We start from the raw sequence: 25,300 nt of genomic DNA on the forward strand, positions 1-25,300 counted from the left end.
AAACTAACTAATACCATGACAAACCCATGACAAAAGATAAAGATACGGAAGCGGAAATAATTTTTATACTAATATAGCTGGGATGCACGTAGCACGGTGATATACTTCAGATAAGGAAAGGCGCCTTGCCTATGTTTTTACCGTTTCACCCGCACGGCTTTCTCCAAGATAACCGCCTCGGAACTTCCACAATCCTCGTTCTTTCACCGGCAATTGATTTTGCCAGAACTCACTTAACAAATACTTTCCGTGCTCCTTAACCGGAACGCAGACGAATCGAAGAAGTTGCGACGTAACAGATACCACCATCCGAAAAGACACGGCAAACAGAACAGAAAGACCAACCGGATGATAGAGAGAGACAAACAATCTGCCACTTCGAGATCGGTTCGACTTGTCAGAGAGCAAAAGAGATAACACAACCGCGACGTAGACGCTTCCACTTCGAAGTTTGTCTAACGCATAGCAATATAAACAGCATCGAAATAGAGAGAGAAAAAAAAGGGGGGAGACGGGCCTGATTCGAAGACGTTATTAAACTGTCTGCGTTTGGACACACAAATACACGGTGATGGAAAAGAAAGAAAAGAAAAGAGAGTTAGACGAGTGTTTTGAAATAGACTGCAGCATAATCCGACATTGCGAAGCGCGAAATTAAATTACGAAGTTGGTATTACATAACGGAGCTGTTCGTTCAGCTCTCCGCCCCCCCTTTACAGCATGCATCACGTGGGATATGCGCTTATTATCTTTTGAGTTACGTAATTTGTTTTCATCGTGGGAAGAAAGCTATGGAGACGTGTGCTCCTATATGCCCAAGGGCCCGACGCTCTAAATTGCGTAAAGTATAACGGGTTTCGGCTGGAACGTTTCAGGCGCACCAATGGCCAGGAGGAGCTTGATGACTGCGCCGCCGGGTGCTGGTCCTTCCGCTAGACAACGGGCCCATCCGTCTGCTCTGCTCGTCGAGTATTCCAGAAAGTATTCGTTTGACGTCGCATCCTGCGATGTACTGATGTTCTATTCCCGTCTGGCCGTAGACCTTCATTACCCGCGACCTCAAGTTAACTCTCATAACCCCTAGAAACCAAGAGGGCCACGTCAACAACTGAGCTGATAGCCCTTCCGCGTGCTCCGTCCTCACATGTCGGGACATGCATTCACTCTCACATTCTCTCCCACAGTTCTCCTTTCACGCACACACATTCGTACGACACAATCGAGATCGTACTTGAGAGATGCGTGGTTCAAATCCCGCCGCTGCCTGGCTTTTTCGACGACTGCCATATTTCGACTGTTCATGTCCGCAGGCACCTCGAGGCTTATGTTGTGTTTGTCCCTTTGTATGTTCCAGCCTCACCCCAAGCACACCCGATGATAGCAGAAGGGCACTTCACACATGGAGCCAACAAAAAGAAAAAAAAAAAAAAAACACGACCTGGATTTAACTGGATACCAGGAATGTCGAGGTGGAGTAGCGTTCACGCGTTAAAGAGCTGTGGCCACATCAATCATGGCGGCTGCCGGACGTGTGCGATGGGAGAGGGGACCGCCTCTTCTTCAAATTCAGAAATTATTTTCTTTCTTCTTTTTCAGAAATTCTTTGCCTTCCCTCATTTCTCGCTTTCCCGGCTTTTCTACCAGCATCTCCCCTTATGATTTCTGGAAGGTGTGTCAATCACAATTTCTCTCTGCAGACAACAGAGGGCGTCCCTCGTTCTTTTGTCTTCCCGAAACACGATCATACGTGACCTACCCAGCATGATCATCCAGGGTTCCAGGCATACAATCGGCTCTGTGCCAATGGTCACGTTCTTTCTCTGCAATGGATTCCCGGTCATGTGGGCCTATCCAGTAATTGATGTTCCGCGGCTGGAACACATAGAAGGGACAAATACACACAAAGCCTCAAGTGCCTAAGAAATTATATAATAAAATTATAATAAATTATATATATTTATAATATATTATTTATTATATATATATATATATATATATATATATATATATATATATCGCTCGCTGAGTGACCCCTGGTTTGCCAATCCCGAACGATGCGCAGCTACCCAGGGCCGACGAGCCGCAAACACGGCGAAACACGTGTCCTCTGGTGCTGTCGCATCGTTCCATGAGTATCTATATATATATATATATATATATATATATATATATATATATAATATTATATTTATTATAATATATATAATAAATTATAATAAAATTCCTTCCTTCATCATTAATTTCTTAGGCACTTGAGGCTTTGTGTGTATTTGTCCCTTCTATGTGTTCCAGCCTGAGAACATCAATTGGCCCTGGACCGGTATTCCAGAAGAGGTGGGTTCGAGTCCTACAGGTGGCTAGCCTTTTCAGTGACTTCCTCCCCTTCACCTATCCAGTAACTGACGCGCAGATGCGACTGCACGACTTGCAGCACAAGTTACGACTCATGCCACTGTACATCTGCCCCTTACTGTTTCTGTCTGTCGACTGTCCATCCGCTGCCGGTGTGCTGCTCGTGCCCGAGCGTTGAGAGCTGAGGCTACCTCATACAACAGTCACCTGCAATCAATAGACCCCCTCGGTGGACTTCTTTATTACGTGTCGTTGCACTCGTCACGAGGAACCGCTCTTTCACCGCCTTCGTCTGAACGTCGCCAGCACACCGCTGCTTCTATTCTCTCCTCTGTAGTAGCTGTGGCGTGGTGGGGCGGCTGATATTCCCCACTGCATCCTATATTGCCGGCAACACCTTCTACATCGTGATGCCCTCTGTCGTCGTGTATTCCAACTTGGCTACAGCACTCTAACATTAGGTACCTTACTGGGTCCCGTTCCTCAGCCGACCCGGTGGGCCGTCACCTCTGTGCTCCTCTGCTTTCTCTACGCTTCGGACCTTATCAACGACTTGTGATCGTGTGTGTGATTCAGCTTTTAGCTGCCCATGCGAGGGTTAAGGAAGCAGTAAAGGCCCACTCCATATTTTTTTTTTCGTTTTTGGTTGTGGCGTACTGTGCAATAAGTAGCAATGGCGCTTGCGTAAGAACGGTTTCATAACTGACCCCTAGTGCTAGAGAGAGGGCTTCCATCTTCGCATCCTCTAGAAACCCTCCTCCACTTTTTAAAGCCATTGCTGACGTCACTTCGTAACGTAGAAGGCCCACCACAAGTAGCGCCGTACCGTGTCCTCAGCAGACGAATTCTGAGTGGGAAATAAGACCTTGCGGCTGCTCGTTACAGTGATTCCACGTCACAAGGACGTGTTTACGTCGTGACCGATCGGGCTGTGCTCATGGCTGCTTTTTTCACGGCGTTTTTATAGATTTAATTGCGCAGTGACAAAACAGCGAAAATATTGTGCATGATGGTTCCTGGTAGTCTACTTGATGGATGAAGAAATTTTAGAACCGTGTTAAGTGTCACTTCCTCGAAATGATTATGACCTTGTTCAACAGCTGTCTTTCCTCAGATGGTGTTTCTAAGTTTGTCCTAGTGCCACATAATCGCGCAATCAATCTACATAAAAATAGTCATTTAAATAAAAGTATACACATTGTGTGTAATCTAGGAGGTTTCAAAGCGCACGAGGACTCGAAACCGAAATCGTTCGTCGCAGATGCCGGCGAAACGAAATGCTATAAGACAGCAGCCAAGACAAACCAAGGATTGTGACGGTTTTTGCTACCAGACCGGACACGCACAAAATGAAACGGCTACTGTCCCGTGGCATCGACAGGCAACTCCTGGAAAGTGGACGTAATCCAATTTCACGGAAGTGAAAGAGCATTTCGAAGGTGTCTAGTAGCAGTTGTTCAATATCGTTCACTGGCCCGCGCGAGACAAGCAGACGACAGATTTCGGCTCTGCCATTACGGTCGCATTTGTGATCTTCTCTTTGCTTCCTCTCTCTCCCTCTCTTTTTTTTTTTTTTTTTTTGTATTTTACATCTTCAACGAGCTGACACGTTCGTTGTTTGTATTTTCTGCTTATTTCTCCCACGAGGTATAGAAGGAGCAGCTTCTTCCTTATCTTGGAGAGGCAATAAAACGGGGGTCTTAAGTGCTGTAAGACAGACTCCCATTACCCAATTTCACCCGTTGTTTTCTTGTCTTCTGCCAGCTTTTTTCATCGTGTCTCGAAATGTCGTCTGCAAGCTTCGCCGCCATTGGAAATGTCATTCCAACGCGCACGTGCGGAAGTGGACGTTGCGCAATTCACTCCTCGATGCAATGTCGGCCTGTTTTACGAGGCTATTTCGCACGAAAGCGGAAAAAGCAAAGAAGAAGACACGAATATACTTACATTAACGAGGATCTGAAGGGATTCCACGTAAGATTTTTCGGTGTCGTACAGTTCTCCGACCACATGTGTTCGTGTATCCTGAAAGAGATGAAATGAAGGCATTAAATTACTGATTAAACTCGCTGATACACAGATATAAAAAAAAGGGCTTTACAAGTATTTCCTTTCCCAGGCTTTTCCACTACACACTCGTTATCAATAATTGACAGGCTACTGTGGCAATTACCATCGCGACGCCGCAGACGCGTGAAAGTTAGAAGACATATGGAATTTAGTTGTACGCATGGCAAAGATAAATCTGGAGAGATATGTGGTCAAGCCACTTGCACTAAAGAATCTTTTCGTCTTCTTCTTCTTTCTTTTTTTTTTTATTTGTTTTCTGGACACGTCTTCCACAGAACACGATGCGACTGATTACATTAGAAAGACGATCGAACAACAGAGCTGCACGTACTTCATTCATGCAGTAGAATAATTTCGTATTCCACCTTCCATAGAAAGAAGACAATGCCATAAAGGCCTTGAGGTAGGAAATTCAGGATAGCATTACGGATACGCATTATTTAAGCATCTACATCTAAAGCTATATTCAAATATTTCAATTGAAATATTTATTGTCATGCGGATTCCCGACGTTACATGTACATGAAAGGGGACTGAACATCGCATATATATCGATTGCTAGGAATGCAGCAACATATTTGCCTACAGCCCGCAATATTTTGCGTTGCGGCACAGCGCGAAACAAAAACTCATTCCTCCGCTTCACTCACGAGTTAGGCAACAAACCCAGAAATACACGAATGATAACAAAAACAAAACCTGATAATAAAAAGATAAGCACGCCCGAGCAGCAGAAATGCGTTCTGTACTATATACACAGGCAGACGAATTCATACTGGCGAAACATTTAAAATGCAGAACAACTAACGCACGATTTGGCAGCCCCATCGCCATCGTCTGCAACGCGCCACTTATGCAGACGACACACTTCGGTGAATGGCAGAGGCCCTGCTGGAGCAATATCATTACATCTACGTCCCAATGCGCCATCTAACGACGAACAGTAGTCGTAATTTTTTCGGTGTCTACGCGGAAAATCGAAAGCGAATGTTCGGATTATATTTTACCCTTTCTTTTTGCCGTGTTCATTGCACGAACTGCCACAACGCTCTGCCCACACACGATTCTGCTATGTCCAGAGATGCATCTGCAAAGACGGGATCATTCTTTGTGCGCGCGCTTTGTGTACTGAACTGTTTTCAACTCGTCTTAGAGAAGCTCGGAGGAAGAGAAAAATAAACTGGGCGGAATAGGATTTGGATAGAACGATCGAGGAGTCACCTTATGGCGTGTTCAAGAATGTGTAATGTAGTGTGCTGGATTGAACAAAAAAAAAAAAAAAACACGTGGAAGAAAGATGGGTGCTGTCATACCACCGCTGCATGGATTTTCAATTTCCCACATGCCCCCCACGGGCACACATAACACCAGAATCTGCATTTCAAATGGAATGCCTCGTCAGTATAGCGCCATTCATCGATCGTAAAAAACAAGTACCTAATAAAAAAGAACATACGTTTTCATCAGTTTTATACGCATTACCTTGCCAGTTGCATCTCTAGTAAGCTTCATTTGATCAAACGTTTGGTTGGTTCAGGGAAGTGATAAAACAGCAGAAGTTACGCGGTAGTGCAGTGGTCACTTTCCACGGGCATGTTGCCACGATACGTGGCACGACATGCCAAATGTTTTCATTCACACTTCACTCTCACTTTACTCGCACTCTTATGCGAGTGTGTCATCACAGTTTTTTCAATCTCACCCCCCCCCCCCCAAAAAAAAATGGTGGAAACTTCTTCATTTTTACGATAGGGCGCTCCCACATATGAAGTTCACGCTTAGGAATTGAAGGAAAGCGATCATGGTAGCTATGCATCCACGTACCTGTCACGACAATGACGGTGGGTTTGAACAAAATATCAGAGACGGATGAGCCGAAACAAAGAAGATGTAGAGCATAACCGAACAGGACTTTGATCGAAAGCAGATACAGTTTCAGCTGCGCTAGGTCTTCCACCAACTGCTGCCATCTGCCCTGCCCCGTCGAATCTGGCATCTATCATATTATCGCTGGATCGTTTGATCGATATTCTCTTCCGACATGTCGGGAGTTACATTGTGCAGGGAATATGCCCAACTACGATAGGATGGCTGGCAAAAAAAAAAAGCTCGCTTTACAAAATTGCGACAAAGAGGTGGTCGCTAGTAGTAACTCAGCATAAATAACCACGGTGTCGTCTCTTGTATTATCCACCGTATAGGCAGTTATACCATGGTCTCTCAATATTGAGAGACCGTGGTTATACTGCAGGAGGAACCCCGCCGGTGGTACAGTAGTCTCAGTACAAGTATAAACGCCAGCAACTGCTTTACAGCTCCTGGGATTTTCAAAGCACCCCCCCCCACACACACACACGCACACACCCAATACCCTCGAAAGATATCTTGCAACACCCCCACAAAATAGCTGTGAAAAGAAAACAACTCGCACAGGTGTCGTCAGGGCCGAAACCGAAACCGCTACTCATCGGCCCACGAGATCTGTATCATGATTGGACAACAGAAATTTGAATTTTGAACATGCAGAAGCGGACGCACCAGTACCGTAGCACAGTACGAGCACAGTTCCCCTAGAAGTCGGCCCAGGACGCATTTCCCCAGGGCGTCAGTCGTGACGTTGCCCACATACGTGAGGCCGACAACGGCAAGCCCCTTCGCCACCACCACCACCACCAGTACCGTAGCAGACGACAACAACAGCTCCTATCCTATGAAAACGCGCAGAATAATGATGATAATCAACTATATATAGGAAGAAGCAACTCCCGTGGGACATCCGCCGCTTGCGCAATTATACTAAGGTAAGCTGAAGTACAAAGTATTGCAGAAATTGAGTAAGCAATAGCTGGGCCGATGAGCAGCGCCACCGCTACTTCTAAATGCGGCGCTTGTGAAGGGGTGCCTAGGATATGGTCGTTGTAATCTAGTAGGTCGTGGACAGCACTCATTTCACGTCAGAGGGTCACGTGCTTTGGTGCAACAGAGGCGGCTGGAGTAGATGCTAATCTCCTGGCCAGATAAGCCTCCAACGGCGAAGGTCCAGTGCTCCTGAGGCGGGCGCTTTTGGTTTCGGCTTATTTGCAAAATTAGCGAAATTCGGCTATGGATATTTCAACGTACGTTCTCGTTTCAGAATTCTTTAACAAATATAATGGCTTTCAACGAGCATTATATCCCAATCTGCTATCCCCACCTTTGCCCGAATTCCCCAAAATAAATAGTTAATAAACGAACTTTAGGTAATTAGTCATTCTTGTAGTTACATACTCTCTTCCAGATTATGTCGTCCTGGCCGTATAACCTACAGTCACTATACGGGGTGTTTCACGAAAAATAAGCCAAAGTTTTTTTTTAAAAAGTTCATTGCACATCAAAAAGACGGACTGCACAGTGTTACCAGTGGTGTAAGGATACTGAACCTATTTTTGTTTTGTAACTAATTAATTAAAGCAAAAATTAATTAATGAGTTTTTTAATTATAAGGATTAGAGCCAAAATGTTAATGAGAATGTTGTAGCGTGCGATACAACGACACGAAACCCGTTGATTGCAACTTTGTACCTCTAACGGATCCTTTTTCTTTTTTTTTTTTCCTCAGCTCCAAAGATTAACTTTCGGGTTTGCAAAAGAACGACGCGGGACCTGTCTTTTTGGTGTGCGATGAACTTTTTTTTTTTTCTAACCTTTGGTTCATTTTTTGTGAAACACCCTGTATAAGCTTCGCGTAGCTTATAGGATGTTTCTTTTTAGCTGCAACACATTTTCATGAAAAGGGGGAGTTGACTTAGGACGCTTTTACTTTGGTCACTGGATTAGTCGACGGGGCTGCTACTAGGAAACCGTATTTTTGCTCAATTAAGGGACTAATTAACGGAGATATTTCCGTCAACTTTCCGATTACGACACAGATGAAGATACGAGCACACGTACTGTATTTCGTTACTGTAACGTGTCATCATGCAACACCACCGCGGGAAACCATTTCTAACATCTTTCTCCCCAATCACATGGCGTCCGCTAAAGTAGTTCTCGCCTCTCTATATACTTGAGAGGTCCCTACATAACAGCTCTCCCATATTGCTGGTCGTCTCATGGGACCCATATGGTCTGAGACAAAGCCGCCAGTAAGGAACCGATGGCCAGGTGAAGGACCCGATGTTCGCTTATTAAAGGTACGTGACTATAGCTACGTTTGCGGCGCACTGCTCCACTGCGTTGGTATATTCCCGGGGGCGTTCTATCGCCATACCATCGCACACGAATCGCCCTGGGAGTACGTTCGCGAGTCGAATATAAGTGAAAGATACTTCTCCGAATCCCGTGTTAGCGCCGTGGAGCAACTGTGACTATATGAGCGTCTTCTTCTAATTGCGTGCCCTTTAAGTACCAAGCAACGAAATAATGCATTTTATTCTGGCCCGCATAGCGCGTAATGTTATGTTTATTGCGTCTGAAATGCGATTATTATTACAAAAAAAACACGATGGACGTGATGGACGGTTGAAGTTGAGACTCAAGCTAGGGCGTCCCGATTACGAGACGAAATTCATAAATTCACATTCATGACAATCAGCCAGAATATTATCTACGGATCGAGGGAATAATTGGAATTGGAAGTTTTATTACCGTCTGTGAAATCGTTTGTACATGTCATAAGGTCCACCTATACCATAACGGTTTGTGGGCAGGACCCGGCAATCAAGTGGGCAATCAATCAATCACCTGAATAATAATAATAACAATATTAATGGCAATAATAATAAATAGTAATGCAAGTGAAAGCACCTCATCACTACAACGCCACAGTATACGCACAGACCACGTGACACATGTTAGACATCGTTGTGATTTAGACCGCGTCCCGCTTTCTGACATGGAGGTTTCTATACCTCGGGACACGTCGACTCCGCCCACAAATCTGAGGGCGTCTGTGATTGGGCTTAGACGGGCGCACGACGCTTACGTGTGAAAACGTAGTACGCTCGCATCTTTCAAACTGTGGCTTGTGCACTGATCATGTAGCGAAAACTTTCGTCGGAGACTACGTACTTAGTGCACGTTTGAATACATTGAAAAGCAAACACGTAAAATATTCACGGTAAGAAAACACGTGACTCGGTTTGGTATGCTCAACTCTCGCATGTGCGGACTACATTACCCGCTGGCGGAGATATACGTTTGTGACTGTAGCTCTTACGTTGCCTCGGAGTATAGTCATTTTACGAACGTCTACGTCCGGCTTCTATCATTCAAAGGACACCAAAACCGCACAACGCCTCCGCAGTCCTCCCAAAACACGCACGCCCACTACATCAATCCTACATACACACGTATACGCTATTCATAATAGCGTCCACAGATTTATGCGCGCAAACACAACGCACCACCCCTCAAACATGCATGACCCTTCGAGAAACATACAGAGGCTGAATATTCCGTTCACCCAAGACACGAACGGTCGAGATTACCAATCAAGCTCGCACCGTTTCGGCAAACACAGAAAACTACTTTTTTTTTTTTTTTTTTTCGTCTTCCGTCGCTTTTTCCCCCGGCGATTCTCGCTTTTCGGCGTCTCAGCAGACGGCGAGCCCTTGTTCAAACAGGCCGGCATGTTGGTGTTTGCTGGCTTCATTTATTATAAGAGAGAGAGAGTTGCGTGGGACACGGTTTGATTAACGACGGAGCGAAAAGGCACGTGACACTGGTGTTTGCAGAGCGGTTGGGCACACCTTCTGAGATAAGGTTCCGGGGTTTAACACTGGAGTATTTTGTTTTAGAGATGGTTTCCAACGACTATTTGGTTGCATCAGCGGTGGTGTATTCGCGTGCGGAAACTAGTATTGCATTCCATGTTTACATGCCCGTGGAATAGATTTACATGCAAGCTGTGTCAGCCATATATGCGTAGATACGCGTAACAATGCACATTCATTCTATACTCGTAATGTACCAATCCGTTTACTCTGAATAGCCATCGAATCACCTTTGAGTGATTGTTTTCCTAACTGCCGTTCTACTTCTCTGCTTATGTGCACTTCCAAGAAGACGGTATAACCTAGTCGGTGGCAGGAACCAGACCAAAATAGAATCAACCAAAACTTTACTCCTTTAGCAGAAAACGAAAAAGAAAGTGAAAAGAAAAGCGAGGACGTCAGTGTAAAGCGAAACTGCTACGACAAACTGAGCATAACGGCGTCTCTCCGTTTTTCTGTCTTTTTGTACAAATACCTTTCGGCAGAGCTCAATCTCCAGGGCAACCTAAACCCACCGAGACATGCACCAATCCTTTCGAAACCTCCGTAGCAACCCCCACAACTGTCCTCTACCATTACCCTCTCTCTCCAAAACCCTCAACGAAGCTAGATACTTTCTGGGCGGATATTTCGCATCGCTATGAGAGCTCTGCGTTCAAGAATTTTTGGTCCCACAACAACGCCGAACCGCGTAATTAGCTTAATTTACATAATTAGCGGACGGCGAAGGGAGTGAAAGGCAAGAACAAAAAAGGGGAGGAAAGCTAACGACGCAGCAGGCTACGGTTCTGTTCCGTAGGCCACTCCGAAATGAAGGACAGTGCGTTAAAACGTTGTTTAACGCTTCTGCGTGTGATAGAGACGGAAGGAGTCATTATGTGTTGGAGGTTCCATCAGCGTACTATAGCTGAATTGGGAACGTTTTGGAATACGTATAGGAACACCTGGCGATGGCTGTTTCGGAACAGTTATGTCGAATTCGACTAGTCAGTGTGAACTCTGGGGCGATTTTTTCGTTCTTCTTCGTTTTCCGCAGTGGACAAGGCGTGTTTCAGTGGTCGATCAGGATTGGATCGCGACGGCGCACCATTTCTTGCTTTGCCGAGAAAGCAGCTCAGCGTCACCTCGCGTGGCTCAGTGGTTAGCGTGCTGGCCATGTCACGTCGAGACTGGGAGGTACCCGAGTTCGAATCCCGGTGCCAGCTGTGTTTTGCCTGGGTTTTCCTCAGACGCTTTCTTCCGACGCTGTCTTTCAGACATATGTCGGCACAGTTGCCTTAGAAGTCGGCCCAGGACACACATTCCACCAGGGCGTCAGTCGTGACGTTGCCTACCTGTGTGAGACTGACAACGGCGAGCGCTTTCACCAGCACCACCACCACCGATACCTGAACTCCAACGTATCACAGCCGACACTTCCGAACCTTGCAAGGTCGAGCAGGGCGGACTCGGCGAGTCCGCAGAATGTGGGCGAGGGCATCCGCCGTGCACTTGGCTGGAGCGCGACTGCTTTTCGACGGTCGATTCGGATTTGGACCCTCCGTGCCTGATTTTGTTGCTCCGTTGATGACTCGAGTGCTCGCTCGGGATCGACGAGTCAAATTCGCAATTAGTTAACGTCGAGGATCAGGTCAGACGAACGTGCAGATCTCATAAGTAGGAAAGAGTTAATCTATGGGGTGAGTCAAGATGGAGTCAGTAAATATTTAGTGACTTTAAGTCGAGCCTGTTGGAGATGCGTAGTGAGGGGAAAGGGTGCCAGACCGATAAAAGCGAAACGGAGAGGGCAGAGAAGGAACGACTGTTGTTTCAAGTCGAGAGTCGAAATCCACGCATGCAACCGTATATACTGAGTGATTGATTTGATTTCGCATACACGAAAATGAGGGCAACAGGCGCAAAAAGGCACGAGCCTCACAAGGTGCCTAGAGAGAGAGAGAGAGAGAGAAATACATGATGACGATGATATGGGGATGACTTCCGGTGCCTAGATCGTTATATAGAGAGTGTCATTCCTGATAGTCGTGTTTCGAGCAGTCATTCCTATATATTTGTACGTATCGTACTACTGTAAATCTCTTCACATTCGCGGTACCAATTTTTCGCAAACACAGGACACATACTCGCGGGCCCCCAAAATTTCACGCATTCTGGGAGTGAGAATTTGCGGATTCATTCGTTCGCTTTCATGTTAAGCTCAGGATCGCCCACATCGCATGCTAGTGCTAAAAATAACTTCAAAGGCCTTCTAGCAAGTGTGCAACCAGCTGTGAAATTAAAGTTTACGATTGCAGCATGGTTTTGAAACTCTCCGTTCTTGACCGACATTTTCGTGAACCTTAAAGGAGTACAGAGGGCCTTCCAAAAAAATTTCAGATTAAGACGTCTGATGAAAGTGTGTGTGTCATTTTACCGAATGGCGCTAAAGGTTTTGATGTGTGCAGTTTGTTTCCCAGAAAAAAAACTCACATAAACATGGGTCCGTGCCTTCACCCTTAACTCGCCACTCCGGGTATCACGAGGAGGAGAAGGTATGATGCCACGTCACCGATGACGTTATAAGGAGAACTCGTTCTGGTTCGCCGGTCAGTCGGGGTCAGCGCCTTGTCCCTTTGCTGCCGTAAACCAGTTTTGCCAGTTCTCCCAGAGAATTGGGGATAGAAGGAGCGGCCGAATCATGACCGAGCCAGGAGAAGGGCTTTTTCAGAACCCCGAACAGCCGAGTAGCAGACGACAGAGGAGTAGCAGACAACATTTCTCTAGACCAATCAGCGAGCGTTCTCCTTATAGCGTCAGCGCGAGGTTCCAGGCTGATCACAGGCTGGTACTGCTCTTCACCGCCGTTGTGCACGGTCGCTTTTTGCGGCGTACTTTAAATTCGATTTCTGCGATAATTATGACTCTGTGGTGTGAATTACTTTGCATGGTGCATCTTACTGGCCTATTGAACAGTTTTATAGGAAGAAAACAGGGTGTTAAAAATGACTTCTGTGCTACTGCAACATTTGTGCCAAGTTTTCAATTCGTGAAAATTGTGTGTGTAGGATGGGGGGGATCTATTGAGGAAGAGTCAGCCGGAAAGGAGGGCTCAAACTCTGTGCTCGCGAACATTAAAGGGGTTTTACGGTATCTTGCCACCAAAAGAACGCGGAATGAAATGACACGCGATCCCTGACGCCAAGACAAATCCAAGCTGCAACAGGGACGAGTACCATGAGTATTGTCAGATATCTGTAGACAAAACATAGTATCTGCGGAAAAATCATAATTCAGAAAAAACTATATGTAGACAGACAAAATGTCGCAGTCAATTAAGGTATAGACTCCGCGAGGGTTCAATCGAAGCATCGAGTCCTTTGACAGGCCCAGTTACTCAGATGTCACAACATTCGGCGCCGCAAGGTGTCAATGGGTGCAGAAAAAGGAAGCACAGACCATAAGATGATTGCGCGAACGAATGGAACAACAATAACAAGATGGGGAGTTTCATCGCCAGGGGCAGGAACGAATGGACAGCTTTCTTCACCAAAGGCATTCCCGGAATCGTACATCAGACGTAACTGCTTCATCGCACCTCACTCCCGAAAGTGTTCGGTACAGTAAAGGTCGCATCATTAAAAAGGAAATGTTCTCATAAGGTTGTATAACACTTCATCACATCTCATCAGCGACAGCGAAAAAACGAGCAACACTTCTATGGGATTCCTGTTTTGTTCATGTCCGGGTAATGAAGATATTGGGTCCTGCTTTCTACCTGGAACGGCGTGAAGAATCGGGTGCTATACTTCCGCAACCGTGCTTTATCTCAGACATGTACAAGATACTCAAAAATGTATTTAAGATAAGATAATAAATACTAACGTTAGAATGTAATTAAGATAGAGTATAAATACATGAAAATTAAAGTAATTAAGATAGAGTACAAAATACTTCAAAAAGTATTTGAAATACGGTTAAGCTCACGGGCTCGAGTTCTTAGCGAGCCGTGTGCAGTCTGATTCTGTTGCCTCCTAAGCTGTCTGCCTGTCTACTTCTCTCCGCGACAAGCCACAATACTATTTATCCTTGAACGCAAAAAGTCACCGGTCACTGGTCAATGCGGCAAATCGTCGCTACATGAATCACCAAAACCCTGCGCACTAGCGCAAGCCGCCGCTGTGTGGCAGGAGTCATCTAAACACAAGTCCCAAAAAGATGACAAAGAGATACCACATAACTCCAATAAGTATATGTGACCCAGAACAAAGCAAAATTCTAGCAGGTCCCCGCTCGGCGAGGTCAGAATTCAGCGTCACCGCGTCAGGGTACACATAATAGAACCCTCACTGGCAGAGGATTAAGACACACGGGGCAGGATCTCTAAATGCAGACTTCCAAGAAGGGCCAATGTCCTTTACCAGCTCCGGTGGCGCAGCGGTAACGCGTGCGCTTGGAGACTGGGAGGTCCACGGTTCGAATCCGCGGGCCGGCTGTGCCGTCTGGGGTTTTTCCTGGGTTTCCCTCAGATGTGTAATAGGCGTATGCCGGCACAGTTCCCCTGAAGTCGGCCCATGGACGCAGCTATCCTCCCCCCGAGCGGATTCCGCTCGGTCTTGCACTTCACCCTTTCCTCCTCTCCACCACCTTTCCCTTCCCGAGAAACATGCCGCCTAATCAGGCAGGCAGACCTCTCGGGTTCCTCCCAACGACACTCCTCCTCCTCCTCCAATGTCCAGGTCAAATCCGAGGGACTCAGGAAATTTCCACTGAACAAGCAAGATAATCGAAAGACGAGACACAGCAAGTTTGAGAGGGAGATCCAAAATATGTAATTAGAGTATTGAGTATAAAATACCATAAAATGTATTTTAAATAGAGTACAAATACACAAAACAAAAAGTATTGAGTAGAGTACCAAAATACCGCAAATTGTATTTAAAATACGGTATTTTAAATACAATACTCCAAATACGTACAAGTCTGCTTTATCTCACTATTTCTCAGCATTTCGCTCAGCTCTGTGCAACGTCATGACAGCAGCAGTATTGTAAATAGTAACCAGTAAATGAAATGAGTTGATGAATAATTTGTGATGAACATGATGATGTGATTGGTGATGAATGTAATGAATGATTTGAATAGTCTGTGAATGAAATGAACTGTTTCATGGAATGAACAGGTTCCGTAGTAACCTATAATACTTCCCTTTGTCAATCAGCTCTGTACATACATGCTGCACTTCAGTACTTAGTTATCTTAATGCCTGTTTTGACCCCCATGACGTCATCATCATTATTTAAGTGTTGTTGCCTCTTTGACATCATCATTCACCATTTACCGGGTATTTGCTGTGTTATTGATGCTTCTTTGCTTTGTTCGATGTGTTAACCCACTCCACTCTGTAGTGCTCTGCCCTGAAGGGTACTTACAGATAAATAAATACCACGACGCTACGAGCATTCCACCTACGAGACAAGAAAAAAAAAAGAACAAAGGAAAATATTCCAGCCTGCTTTGAGCGAAGAAACTAATACGGTCTTAACTCCTAATACCACTTGCAGGCTCCGACAAACCTCGGAAGCAACGCAAGAGCAGACATATCGCAACAAGGAACTACTAGCACAGATTATATAACATTTTATTGCACTCTACTTATAGCACGATAACAAAGCTTAGTGGAACCCGACCAAGAGTTATTCTGGTAAGAACGTTGTGCGGAATTGGGTTTCAGCAGAGGAGCCGCACATTAAGTCGGAACATTCAGAACGAATTCAACGAACTTGACAACATATAATCCCGACTGCCACATAGTATGCACGCTGAGACACTCGGAATTTCGAATATTCGACACCACTTCCCTCACACAAACCTCGCTTTCTAACTCATGAAACGAAATCTTGCACCCTCGATATTCGAAACTCCAAACGTGTCAAACCGCGATTTCAAAAGCTATACTTTCTGAACCGCAATCACACCAAAAACGCGTGCAATCCAAGCGCTGTATTGTCCTCACCTCGGATATTGACAGCAGATCGATATGCACGCGTTGAGAAAATTGCCCCAGGTATTGCGTTTCCTCCTTTCTCACATACGCCTACTCCAAATGGCCGTGCAGGGAAGCGCGTGACCCGTGATTATGTTCGTGCGCGCTTCACTGCTATATACTTACTGTCCGCGTAAAATAACTTTGGTAAGATGAAGCAATTTGGGAGCCGTTTTACGGCCTTATACGTATATTCGTGCAAAGGCAGGACCGAAACGTTTTGAGGAGTGTGCCGCGCACACGGTTGATGGCCATACGTAATAAGTTTGATGTGAGCGTTATTTTCCGCTGCTGGTCGATATTCCCGTGTTTATATGCGAGTATTCGGATTTGTCGAACGCCGAAGCGAGTGATTGTGTATTCGATTCGAATTCCGAGTCCAAAAGTATCTGTTCGGATCTTTCGAATTGGAAGAATGTCTCTGGCCATTTGGAAGAATGGCCAAGGTCGTGCTGGAGACTGGGAGGCGGTGGGTTCGAACCCTACCACCGGCAATGCTGTCTGAGGTTTTCCCTGGGTTTTCCGAAGACTTTCAAGCGGAACTGTCGGCACAGTTCCCCCTGAAGTCGGCCCATGACGCATACTAACCCCCACCTCCTTCCTGCTGTCCTCTCTATACTATATCTGGACGCCGCTGTAGCCACAGTTGCTTCGCGGCGCTAACACGCAATTAAACAACAACAACAACAACTCTATTGTGAGATGATGAATGGGGAATTTCATCGCCAGGGGGCGATGCTCTACCCCATTGTTGGTGGTGATTTGGGGAATGAAATAATGAGCCCCTTCACAATAAGGATCGAAGTCCTATGGTGTCCAAAAAGAGCTTTGAGGGGGGGGGGGAGGATATGTTTATTAAGAAAAAGAAAGGAAAGGTCAGCCAGACGAAGGTCGGCTTGCTATTCCAAACAAAAAAATGGCAAAGAAGGGAAGAAGGAAAGAAAAGAAAGCTTTGAAAGAAAAGGGGAAGAAAGCTTTGAGGGCAGAGCGTTGTTGGGCTGGATGTAGCCAGGCATCCCGAAAGCAAGAAGGTAAGGAACAATGTGAGTTCTATCTCGTATATCATGTAGTATATGCTGTATTAGCCGTGCATACGCTGCACACGTTTACGGTTCGGTTATTATAATTATCCAGTTCATATATTCGTTTCGATTATGTAAGTGTATTCGCTTCGTAAATAACTACTTCGCGTATAGATATTGGCTGAAAGAGACATATACCCTCTCTCAACTGTATCTCGTCATGTACCAGCACGCCTATACGCCCTTTTGCCATACCCATTCACTTCGTACTCACTTCAGTTTTAAAGTGACTATTCCCACAGCCCTAGTTGTTTGGTAAATCAGTTACGCCATTATTCGTAACGAAGGAACCGACGGAGGAAATAATGCGCATCAATCGCGACTGAACCGAAACGTTCCATCATGGGAAAGGCGAACTCCTAGAGTCCGGACATGAATCGTTGACGAACACGGCGTCAAACTCGTGGATAGTACATTCAGAGTTCGAGGTAACTCGTTACAAGTAACTCGTTACTGTAGCTAAGTTCCTTTTTTTGGTAACTTGTAACTTAACTCGGTACTTTTGCGCCGTGATAACTTTCAGAGGAACTCGTTCCTTTGGAACGAGGAGGAACTCGTAACTTTGCCAAAGTAACTTCAGTTAAGTTCCAAGTTACTTTTAGCTCGCTTTCCACTCACGTCCACATATTTGCTTGCTTTCTTTTTCCTTCATGTCATTTTTTCCATTTCGGGCCACTTTCCCGTGTCGTCAAATTTTCCATTTGCATTTTTTGCCATGAAACGGGATATTCAATCAATGACAGTATTTTATTCAGGAAGTAAAAACCGCTGCCATTGAAATGAAGCTGAACCATTGTGCACCCACAGGGAAGATGCAAAGCGTTCGAATAGACCTCTACCAGCGAAACGTCACCATGACATTGGTAGACAGACTGAAACCGAAAGAAATCGGAAGGAGAGGGCTGGGTTCCACGAACGGGCACTTGTTCTCTGCCTCCCATTGAACGAAAAGCAGGACCAAGGGTCGCGTCCCTTTAGGGGAGCATATCGTAATCCCCTCAAGACCGTGGCTTTCGGGCGCGACCTTGTTCACCTCTAGCTTCGAGCGTAGTTCAATTCTATCAAATCTGTGGGGCTGTCGAACACTATGACATCATTTGTTTACAAATAGGGAGAGGTCTATTGTTGGACATAAACGAAAACAATCTAAGCGTGTTGCACTCCTCCGCAGGCAACTCAAGGTCTAACTCAACTGCTCATGCGCGCTGCACCTGCGTAATGCTATTTTGTGTCCGAAATAACTTGGAAGTAACTCGTTCTTTGCTTTAAGTAACTCAGCAACTGCGAGTTACGTTTCAGGCTGAAGAACTTCGTTATTAACTTAGTTACATTTTTCGCACGGTAACTTAACTTAACTTGTAACGAGTTCTTTTTGACGGGTAACTTCTCAATCTATGAGTACATCAGATATCAGCATAGCCAACTTGGTGTTGCTGTCACTGGGGGGACAGTGTCCGCTGAAATTGCACTGCACGATGCACGCTAACCCCTCCCCCACCCGAGTCTCCCATTCATTCCTTCGCGCTGCTCTCTCCATCTATACATGGCCACATGTGCGTCGTGGCGCTGACACGAACAACAAAGCCAACGAAAACGCACGACGACACAAAACGATACAAAACGCTAAACAAACTTCACAATGTCCGAAGCAAATCAAAACAACGTTGTCGCGAAGTTCACATTCTAACATCCGCTTCCTCAAGCTGTTGTCTCAGCAATAACTCTTACCGTCAACATAACTCCATCTACAAAACTCTCTCTCTAAAAAAAAAAAAGAAAAGAAAAAGAAAAAAAGAAAAAAAGATAGAACAAAGCTACAAATATATCTGGCAGAAGCTAGGACGATGAGAAACACAAACGCGAGTACGACTGGTGCGTGCCATTCCTTTCATTTTTTTTTTCTTTTTTTAACGTTACTTTTGTCCTCCGGACTAGTAATTAAATTCCGCATTGCCCTGTTTGTTTCTCCATTCCCTTCCCCCTTCCACTGCGCGCAGATATTGACCGGAGCTCCTTCTTGCCACCCTAATGACCGCATAACTTTTCGTAATCCGGCTCTATGCGTGGCCACACAGAGGGGGGATGCCGACTTCCAGCCGCAGAATGCGCCTTTCCCGGTAATTACACAATCCTTCCACCTTTCGGATGACCGCGTGCATAATTAAAAAGAAGGTCATGTAACGAGCGGCATTACTTACTTTTTAGTCCTTACGACCAGAGAAAAGTGGCCCGAAATAGAAGGGCCACCTTTGGCTGTGACAATGGAAGCCGGTTTGAAAAGATGACAACTGCCGAAGAAGGATCCGTTGTGTGGACTCAAAATTTGCTCCGCGTCTCCGCTAATGGCTAGGTGTACCGCGGACTTGTACACGTTACAGAAAAAAAGAAGAGCTCGATACCATTACTCGTTACCTGGGAGAAAAGGAACTAAATACGTTATTCGCTCAAAGGAAAAAAAAAACGAGTTTCCGTTAGCAGTGGGTGACGAGTTAGTCTTACACTCTTAAAAATGAACTTCACCATATAGCACGCTCCTATCCAACCACCATATGGAATGATATCCTTTTCTGCCCTGATTTGTTGAAAACGGGGGGCGTACGCCTTTTCTGCGACAATTATGAACAGCATAAGTGTCACAAAAAAGGCGTACGCCTCCCGTTTTCAACAAATCAGGGCAGATAACGATATCATTCGAGATGATGGTTGGCTTGGAGCGTGCTATGCGGTGAAGTTCATTTTTAAGAGTGTATGTTACAATGATATTCCACGCAGCCCTCCCCCCCCCCCCCCCAAGGTGTAAAAATAAACGTCCACTTTATTTTTACTGGAATTTTACATTGAACTGCCTTTGAGACTGTGGTGTTCGAACTGTGGCAAGCCTCTGCTCCACCTGCGGTGTCGTGGCGAACACCCAGCACGCACATTCTTCTGGAATGTGCACTCTACTGCCCGCAAAGGCGGATACTGTGTGATGAGCTTGCCCGTATCAGCAAGAGGCCGCTCAATTTAGCTGCACTGATTGGCCCGTATGAAGATACAGTGCTGCATCGTCGGGTTCTTCACCTTCTCATGGACTTCCTGTCGTCCACTGGATTGCTCCAGACCCTTTACTTCTTTCTGGTATTTTCACCCTTCCTTTTTCACTGTTCCACGTGGAATGGGGTAGGGTACCGCACCACCGCGGTGAAACACCCCATCTCATCGTCATCATTTATTGTTGTTGTTGTTGTTGTTCGACGTGTGGATCACTTATCATGGTACGTTTCCTCGTGAGTAAGTGCTATACGCAGAAAGCCGTCACGCACTTCAGAATATATATCGAGTTTGCTAGGATCGGATGCGCTGTGCGGAAACGATACCAGAAAGGAAGCTGTCAAATCCACGCACAGCAATGTGATGATAGCCACTTCAAAGGAACATGGTGAAAAATAACTGTTCTGAGACTGGACAGGACAAACAAGCGAACTGAGAAAAGCTGCGCGTTCTGCCACTCGAAAAACGCCGCATGCGGTTGGGCCTTGCTGTGTAAGTTTGTTTCTGCCATATATTCGTTTTGTTCCTCCATTGCTCTATCATTCTTCGTTGTTCTACGACTGCCGTAATAGGGGCTATTGCGGCGAAGTTTGCACAGCGCCATTTCGGGCCCAAGCGGCCACGGATCCAAACAGTACGGAGTTTCATCGGCGGGTTCTGCGTGGTGTTTCAAGCGGCATGGCGCCAAGGAAAGCTAAAACAGCTGTAGGAAATGCACAGAAAAAGCGGTGCATGTTGCCAAGAGCTAACAACTCGAGATCATGTATTTCAAAGCGCCGTGTCGTCTGCTAAACTCCCGCGTGTTGCATATTTTGGGGCGCTGATGTTGCCGCTCGCTTGCGCCACCTGGCCCGTAGAAACAGGTCTATTGGATCAGGTCTATGCAGACGAACTGCTTTCCCCCAAACAACAACAACAACAACAGCAACAACAACAACAACTTTACCTCCGTGATAATAGGTGTGATGTTGCATCGCCAGACGCGGTACTTCTCCCTAACTTTTACCACTGCTGGCAATGCTGTTACTCGTACGTGTTCCAGCATGTTCACAAACTCTCGTGGCTGTCACTAGGAGATAACGGAAGGCTGACCCTGATGAATTCACACCGTAACGTACTAACAAGGGCTGACTTGGAGCCCTTAATTCACGAGTTGCATATTAACCGCTCCTACTCTTTAAAACCGTGATATCGTCTTCGGAAGGTGCAGCCCGCATTAATGGTCTTATCGGTTTTCTGCACGCATAGGCCACGCCTCGAAAATATATAAGGAAGGAAGCCTGTTCACAAAATTAGGGCGTGAAAGGCGCTAAATCTCGCGGGTTCGACGGGAACTACGTCGGCTACTTTGCATAGCATCAAACATGGAGACCCCCAGTCAAAATTTGCTTTTGATTTCACTGTGTAAGGTTTTCATACAAGAAATGTGAGAGTAGCTAACCTACAACGTGCGCGACAGGCATTTGTATCCCCACACCAGCGAAGTAAACTTTCCCTCTTTCGTACAGCCCACGTCACAGGTCACGTGTGCAAAGGCACGTGCCGAGCATCCTACGTCACGGCGACGAGGAAAAGTTCACCCGTTGCGTGTGCCACACAAGGGAAAGATTAGGGTGCCTCAACGCTAGCTCCCTCTGTGCAGAGACATTCAGGCATCAGGACATTCTGGCACCCTAGGAAAAAGATTTTTTATTTGAGTTTATTTATCTATTAATTCGTGTTACATTCTCTCTTTCTTTTTTATTCCGTGTTGCGCCGCGAAGCAACTGTGGCTATGAGCGACCTACTGATGTGGACAGATGGAGAGGGGACGGGGGTTAGTATATGTAAGGTATATGTAAGGTATATGCGCCCTGGGCTGACTTCAGGGGGAACAGTGCCGACATACGTCCGTTTGCTTCGCCAACGGAGAGATTGACTGGAGAGTAACTTCATCGTCCCTTTCACGAGAATGTGGCAGAATTGCCTTCTGAGAAGTGACGAACGGTTTTCTTCGAATGCAACGTTGGGACACGCTCCCTCGGTTGAGAGCTCCGTGTATTCACAGGAGCAACATTCCCCAGAATACTCCAGCGGAAGATGCGCGAAACGTCGTACCTTTCTGCTGCCCCATGAACGCAAGCGCCCAACGTCGTGTGTCTCCATGCTCTTCTAACCACGGGGGATATCTTCAGGCACCTTCAGTATGGAGTTCGTTCACCAGCTCGCCTGGCATCTACGCCATTTCATCCCGCAGTTCCGTAGCAGACGACAGTGCCGACGGTGCTGCCGTGCGACTGCTCAACATCAGACGCTGCGAATGTTTTTTTTTTTTGTCTCTCTCTCTCTTCCACCAGAATATTCCGTGAGGATGTCGCTCGTAAAACACCGAGACTGTGCTATCTGCGTGTTGCCTCCTTTTTTTTTTTTTCTCAGACGCCGTGAGGAAAATGTGGCCACAGTTTCCTGCGAAGTCGGGCCTGGACGCGCGATCCCACGGAACAACATTGCCGCCAGACCGTCATGCAGATCGCTCGGTAATATTAACACTCCACCGACCATAAACCGAGGAGACTGGCACACTGCTCTCCCTTCTGAGATGACAGAAGTTATTAAGTCGGTGGGCATTCCTCTTCCACATCAGGGACGTTTTCACGAGTCACGCAAGACGATTCCCATTTTCTCGACGCGACTCCCACCAAATAACTTCTCCTCACGGATTTCCTCCGAAAGGCAAGCTATATCTGTGCGAAATTTACTTTCGGCAGACCCTGAGCTCAAACGTTTCCATGAATATTTTACACACCGCTGTTTCAGGTCCGCTACACTATACTTCGTTGGATCAGGAAAACATTTACATTTTAAACAGGGCACAGCATTGAAGGCTCATAAGTGCACGTCTGGAGTTAGGTTAAAACAGCATGAAATCAAAGGTACACCTTATACAGAACTAACCTTATATCGCGAAAGAACGAAGAGGCTGTCGGTAACCGGCTTTTCCACGAAATCTAGCGGCGAGTTGAGGCAACATTCCTGTTGCTCGCATTTGTAATGCGGATACGAATCTCCACAGCACAGGGACAATCTATAACACATGCGCGACCCTATATCCATATCCAATGAGTGTGTAACGCGATATTCACAGGGACCATCTATCATGGCTAACGCAGTGTGCGGGACCTTCTAATTGATGGCAGCGTAAGCTATCGATTAACAGCCGAGAGTTGGATAAGCTCCCAACTTCCGGCAGGAGGGATAGCTAAATTAGACCCTCCGCAGAGCCTACCATAATAAATTATAGCGAGCCTTATCTTGTTATTCGAGTGAAGTGCTGCGATTAAAATGACAGAAACACGAAGAAAAGATAAAACACGTTGCGTTTTCTATGCGTTCAAGCAGAGTATCAATAGTTGGGAAAACATGTCCGGTTATGAATAATCCTACAACTTCAACAGACGTTCAACAAGAGCGAGGTTGCTGGGTCAAATTTTGTATTTTCTCTCGCCCTCGTAATGCCTGTCTGCATTTACTTTGGTTCCAATGCTATCAGAAAGCTGCCGTACAGTCGCTGAACGACGAACCACCACCAAGGTTGGTGGTGCCAGCAATGAAAATATCCCCATTTTTTTCTTTCTTTCAATCAATCAATCAAGAAGGACGTGTTCCCGATTTTTCATGTCACCATGGTGAAGAATTCACTTACCGCAAACGATAAAGCAAATGAGCGACAAAGGCGCCTTTCACACCAAATCTCACCAACAACTGCCAGGGTACTGCGCGATTATATTCTTCCTCACATGCATTTTGCAGGCGCCGCACACGTGCACGGAGAGCGTTCAAGATACGCGAAAAGCATTCGGCCCTCTGCCCTCAGAACCCTTGGGCATTTCTGGACACCACAGGGCTTCGATCCTTATTGTGAAGGGGCTCATTATTTCATTCCCCAAATCACCACCAGCAATGGGATAGAGTATCGTCCCTGGCGCATACATCATCTCAAAACAAAGTTGTTGTTGTATCCGCTGCACGGCATTGAGAACACACAAGCACGCTTAGGATCATCCGGATATGCTAATGGCATACTCCAAGTGGGTTCCAGTTGTCCAGTGGGTTCCGGCCCACTGTGAAGCCGTGGCAAATTAGCAGACTGATCCTACGAACTATCTCGCGCAGCTTCTCCATAAGAGCGTACAGTTTGCACGGATTGGATTTGAATGTATGTTGTAAAGGAGTAGCAGAAGTGGCAACCAAGGTAGCCTTTTTTTAACCGATCCAATCCAATCCACAAACATCGAGCAATGATACGTGCAAAAAGTGTCGCCAAGCAATCTCTCCTTCCACCATCCTCCTTCCTCAGACGCTTTCAGACATATGTCGGCACAGTTCCCTTAGAAGTCGGCCCAGGACGCACATTCCCCCAGGGCGTGAGTCGTGACGTTGCCCACATACGTGAGGCCGACAACGGCAAGCCCTATCATCACCACCACCACCACCTCCTTCCTCAACAGTTGTGTCGCCATGTTGGTGCTGCACAACACGCTACATCTGGAACATACTGGTTTAGAATAAAACAATGCTGTCGTCGAAATTAGAAAAGAAACAGACAGCGGCGGGTCTTTACGGTGGCTGCTTTTTTTCTTCTTTTTTTATCAGTAGGCGCTGCAGTTCTTTGTTGCGCTTGGCTATTTGTGTGCTGGACTCGGCTCGGTTACTTTCCATTATGTCTGCCGTATTCCCAAACGATTCACCGCGGCTTTCTCTTACGAAACGGTTATGGGCAATGAAGTGGCGTCCACGAGCACCACCCAGATTACACAGGGTCCGCGCTCTCTGCTTCAAGCGAAGTGGATCCCATGTTCCCAAAATCCCAGCCAATCATATACGCACGAAACGACACATTCGTAGAACCGGAACCAAATCCGCCGGAACCAAATCCGCCTGTCGGGGCAGAACGTTGCTAAAATGTCGAAGGAGTGTAGAAGACGACGTTGATCGGTTGCTGATGAAGC

General features: G+C 46.2%; 1 protein-coding gene across 1 annotated transcript in view; it reads right to left on the reverse strand.

Annotated features, from left to right (window-relative positions):
* Window positions 1-25,300, reverse strand: part of LOC135394808 (rho guanine nucleotide exchange factor 17-like) — a 159,899-nt gene that overhangs the window by 38,694 nt on the left and 95,905 nt on the right. Inside the window, exon 3 of the mRNA XM_064625805.1 lies at window positions 4,300-4,377. Coding sequence (XP_064481875.1) covers window positions 4,300-4,377 — 78 coding nt within the window. The remainder of the gene's footprint in view (window positions 1-4,299; window positions 4,378-25,300) is intronic.

Source organism: Ornithodoros turicata, chromosome 5 (genome assembly GCF_037126465.1).
Source record: "Ornithodoros turicata isolate Travis chromosome 5, ASM3712646v1, whole genome shotgun sequence".
NCBI lineage: Eukaryota > Metazoa > Arthropoda > Arachnida > Ixodida > Argasidae > Ornithodoros > Ornithodoros turicata.